Source organism: Coregonus clupeaformis, chromosome 30, assembly GCF_020615455.1.
Source record: "Coregonus clupeaformis isolate EN_2021a chromosome 30, ASM2061545v1, whole genome shotgun sequence".
Taxonomy (NCBI): domain Eukaryota; kingdom Metazoa; phylum Chordata; class Actinopteri; order Salmoniformes; family Salmonidae; genus Coregonus; species Coregonus clupeaformis.
In genome coordinates this window covers 42,740,227-42,745,054 of record NC_059221.1, presented here as the reverse complement: position 1 = coordinate 42,745,054, position 4,828 = coordinate 42,740,227, and the positions used below count along the sequence as shown (strand labels likewise).

Sequence of the window (4,828 nt, the reverse complement as noted above, 5' to 3'; positions counted from 1 at the left end):
TCTGATGAGACAAAAATAGAGCTTTTTGGTCTAAACTCCACTCGCCGTGTTTGGAGGAAGAAGAAGAATGAGTACAACCCCAAGAACACCATCCCAACCGTGAAGCATGGAGGTGGAAACATCATTCTTTGGGGATGCTTTTCTGCAAAGGGGACAGGACGACTGCACCGTATCGAGGGGAGGATGGATGGGGCCATGTATCTCGAGATCTTGGCCAACAACCTCCTTCCCTCAGTAAGAGCATTGAAGATGGGTCGTGGCTGGGTCTTCCAGCATGACAACGACCCGAAACACACAGCCAGGGCAACTAAGGAGTGGCTCCGTAAGAAGCATCTCAAGGTCCTGGAGTGGCCTAGCCAGTCTCCAGACCTGAACCCAATAGAAAATCTTTGGAGGGAGCTGAAAGTCCGTATTGCCCAGCGACAGCCCCGAAACCTGAAGGATCTGGAGAAGGTCTGTATGGAGGAGTGGGCCAAAATCCCTGCTGCAGTGTTTGCAAACCTGGTCAAGACCTACAGGAAATGTATGATCTCAGTAATTGCAAACAAAGGTTTCTGTACCAAATATTAAGTTCTTCTTTTCTGATGTATTAAATACTTATGTCATGCAATAAAATGCAAATGAATTACTTAAAAATCATACAATGTGATTTTCTGGATTTTTGTTTTAGATTCCGTCTCTCACAGTTGAAGTGTACCTATGATAAAAATTACAGACCTCTACATGCTTTGTAAGTAGGAAAACCTGCAAAATCGGCAGTGTATCAAATGCTTGTTCTCCCCACTCTATCTAATTCCATAATTCCATTATTTCAATTTATGAAGCACATTTCATAGTATACTGTATTTTCTTATTGTCTATATATTTACATCACTGTTTTTTTTACTACTTTTTAATTAATTATTTACGAATATTTTTTCTTAAACTGTACTGCACTTTTGAGAGCTTGTAAGTAAGCATTTCATTGTACCCTTTGCACCATTTATCCTGTGCACGTGACGAATAAACTGTGATTTGATTAATTTGGTATTGATGCACACAGCTGGATCTACCCGTCATATGGCATGGGACCACACAGCTGGATCTACCCGTCATATGGCATGGGACCACACAGCTGGATCTACCCGTCATATGGCATGGGACCACACAGCTGGATCTACCCCGTCATATGGCATGGGACCACACAGCTGGATCTACCCGTCATATGGCATGGGACCACACAGCTGGATCTACCCCGTCATATGGCATGGGACCACACAGCTGGATCTACCCGTCATATGGCATGGGACCACACAGCTGGATCTACCCGTCATATGGCATGGGACCACACAGCTGGATCTACCTGTCATATGGCATGGGACCACACAGCTGGATCTACCCCGTCATATGGCATGGGACCACACAGCTGGATCTACCCCGTCATATGGCATGGGACCACACAGTGTGCTCTCTAAGGTCCATTATGAATGAGAGCCCTCCTGTAAATAAACCACACAGTTGGTTGCTTATATTTTATTTGTCAGCAGATATAAAAAAAAAAAATCAATGTATTTCTGTCCGTACGATACAGTGTATAAGTGCTACTTGTGAACACGTAACATGTGGACTCTCTTGGTATCGGAAAAGCTAAAAGTCATTTTCAAAGTGTGTCATGTCAACGCAAATGATTACTTGAACTTCAGCTTGAACTTGACCATGGAGATATGTTGATATTATTATTCTCCATAAGATAGACTGACTGAAATGTAGAATTAGTTCACATCGTTAGCTAGATTGGGACTGTACACCAGTTGACCCAGTTTGTCTATGGTTCACAATGACATAGGCCAGAAGAACAACTATGTATTTACAGCAAAAGTGTATAGGTTACATCACTGTCTTTTGAAGGCCCATAGCTTCACTACAGAGTAGGCTACCTGCCCTCTCAGGACAGGAGGAGGAGGAGGAAAATACCCATGGAAAATAAATACCACCCTTCCAACTCTTGCCAGAATCCATATGATTCCATATGATATATTCCATATGATATATTCCATATGATATGTTCCATGTAAAAATATTGAAGTCATACAATGGTAACAATGATAAGCCCCCATAATGAAGATTCAAGCAAACATAAATCATATGATCATAGTTTGTTTTGATTGGCATCAATATTAACATACCATATTCACCATATGTATCCATTAATCCTGCAGGCTACTGCATTCCCGCCGGTCTACATTCTAGCATCTTCTTGAACGCTTTCCTGAAGCTGTCATCCAGGAAGGCGTAAAGAAAAGGGTTCAGACAAGAGTTGGCGTAGCTGAGGCTGGTGATGAAGTAGGATAACCCGATGAGCAGCGGAGTGGTCCTCAGGTCGGTGGTGAGAGCCACTACGGTGCTGAGATGAAACCCCGTCCAACAGAACAGACACACCGCTAGGACTATAAACACCATAATAGTCACTTTCTTTTTAGCCTTGTCCAGAGCCTTGGCGTTGGAGTTGAGGCGCATGTTCCGCAGCTTGTACAGCATCATGGTGTAGAGAATACAGATGGTGGACACCGGGATGGCGAAGCCGAGGATCAGGGTGTAAATCCGGCTCGCCTTGAACCACAAACTCTCCGGGCTCGGGAAGCTGAGGACGCAGCTTTTCCGGTCCAAGTCATCGGGACTGATGTACACATCGGCGAATACCGTGAACGGCATCACGATGAGAATCACGAGGATCCAGACGCACAGGCTGACTATCTTGGCCGCGCGGTAGGTGCGGTAGGGCATACGCTTGGAACGCACCGTCGCCAGGACGACCAAGTAACGGTCCACACTCATGACCGTTAGGAAATAGATACTGGAGAAGATGTTGTAGTGATCTATGCTCAGGATGATCTTACACAGCACCTCTCCAAAGGGCCAGTAGTGGAGCAGGTGTTCGGCGATGTTGATGGGTAGGACCAGGGTAAACAGGTCGTCGGCTATCGCCAAGTTTAGGATAAACATATTGGTCACCGTCTTCATTTTGGGAGCTTTGAGGATGACGTAGATAACGGCCGTGTTCCCCGTTAACCCCACGGCGCATATTACCGAATATATCACCGGCAGGACTACGTAGAGGTCCGCGTAAAAGTAGAATTCGGACTGGGGCGTGCAGTTCAGATCTGTCCGGTTAGTCGCGCTCAGATAATAGTAGTCCATGGAGTCGTTACACACCACCGGAAATACACTTCGGGTGTTCGAGATAGATATGTTCTCCATCTTCTAAGTCTTTCTTATGTATTATTTCACCTAAGAATAGAGGAAAGCACGTCGTTCAGGATGCATGTTTGTTTAGAGGTAAAACAGGCAGTCGTGAAGTATCATTTTGGCTCCTGTGTAGGTCGGCTCTGTCTGGTTTTACGCATCACGAAATCTATGGAGAACAGAAATATTGAATACAAATTAAAAGCAGTACATCACAACAAACCTCTTCTGCCGTTAATAGTTTATTCACAACACATTATATCATAATTTCACCCTCATTTATCATAATGGATTGGATAAACACAACACCAACCTACACAAATAGATCCACTAGGCACAGACGTCAATTCAACGTATATTCCCAGCCAGCTCCACATTGGTTCAAAGTAATTTAATTGCAAATGATATGGAAGCCACGTTGATTTAACCAGTGTGTGCCCAGTGGGGACGCACTGTTATTTGAATAATAACCCGCAATAGGACCACAATTATAAATGTTATTTTAAAAGTACTGAGAGTGCAGAAATACATTTTCAACAATAATAATATTTCAGTTTCGTGCGCAATCATGGTTGTGCCATGTACTAATACACAATCAAAAGTAACAGTGAATTTGATGTTTCTACAACAAAAAGCTCATTTAGGGACTTACCGTGCTCGTGGAGGCTCGCTCCTTTCCCTCCCCTGCCTTCTGTCTGGCTGCAGCAGCGCGAGCTGGAGATGTCTACCACCCAACCACCGAGCTGGAGATGTCTACCACCCAACCACCGAGCTGGAGATGTCTACCACCCAACTAGTTGGTCTGGAGGGGAAACGCGGACGGGTGACGTCAGTCCACAGCACAGCGCGCAGGTTCCATTCAGCCAGCGAGGCACGAGGCTGTAGGTACCCAGAACTGTAGGGAGGAATAGTGGTCATGTTACTCCTCCAACATAGTCCATTTGTGTATTTCTTGTAAAGCATATTGCTGTGTGGTACATGGCTGCGATGTGTGGCTATCTTTCTTCCTGTAGGGATGGAGATCCTAGAGGTTATTATTGCTCCTGGACTTATCTAAGTGTATGTGGACAATATAATATTACTTTGATTGCCTTGCTGTGAGGCTTACTGTTGTTACAATGTGAACATTACAGTGGGCTATGATGGGAACATTACAGTGTGATATGATGGGAACATTACAGTGGGCTATGATGGGAACATTACAGTGGGCAATGATGGGAACATTACAGTGGGCTATGATGGGAACATTACAGTGGGCTATTATGGGAACATTACAGTGGGCTGTGATGGGAACACTACAGTGGGCTATGATGGGAACATTACAGTGGGATATGATGGGAACATTACAGTGGGCTATGATGGGAACAACACAGTGGGCTATGATGGGAACATTACAGTGGGCTATGATGGAACATTACAGTGGGCTATGATGGGAACATTACAGTGTGATATGATGGGAACATTACAGTGGGCTATGATGGGAACATTACAGTGGGCAATGATGGGAACATTACAGTGGGCTATGATGGGAACATTACAGTGGGCTATTATGGGAACATTACAGTGGGCTATGATGGGAACACTACAGTGGGCTATGATGGGAACA

At 44.7% G+C, this 4,828-nt stretch overlaps 1 protein-coding gene across 1 annotated transcript; it reads right to left on the bottom strand.

The window, feature by feature from the left end:
• Positions 1 to 1,510: 1,510 nt before the first annotated feature.
• Positions 1,511 to 4,097, bottom strand: LOC121564828 (neuropeptides B/W receptor type 2-like). Its single transcript, XM_041875902.2, has 2 exons — positions 3,875 to 4,097; positions 1,511 to 3,391 (listed from the first exon to the last, which is right to left on the bottom strand). The coding sequence occupies exon 2, from the start codon at positions 3,235 to 3,237 to the stop codon at positions 2,200 to 2,202; it is 1,038 nt and encodes a 345-aa protein (XP_041731836.2). The 5' UTR covers positions 3,238 to 3,391; positions 3,875 to 4,097; the 3' UTR covers positions 1,511 to 2,199.
• Positions 4,098 to 4,828: the final 731 nt, after the last annotated feature.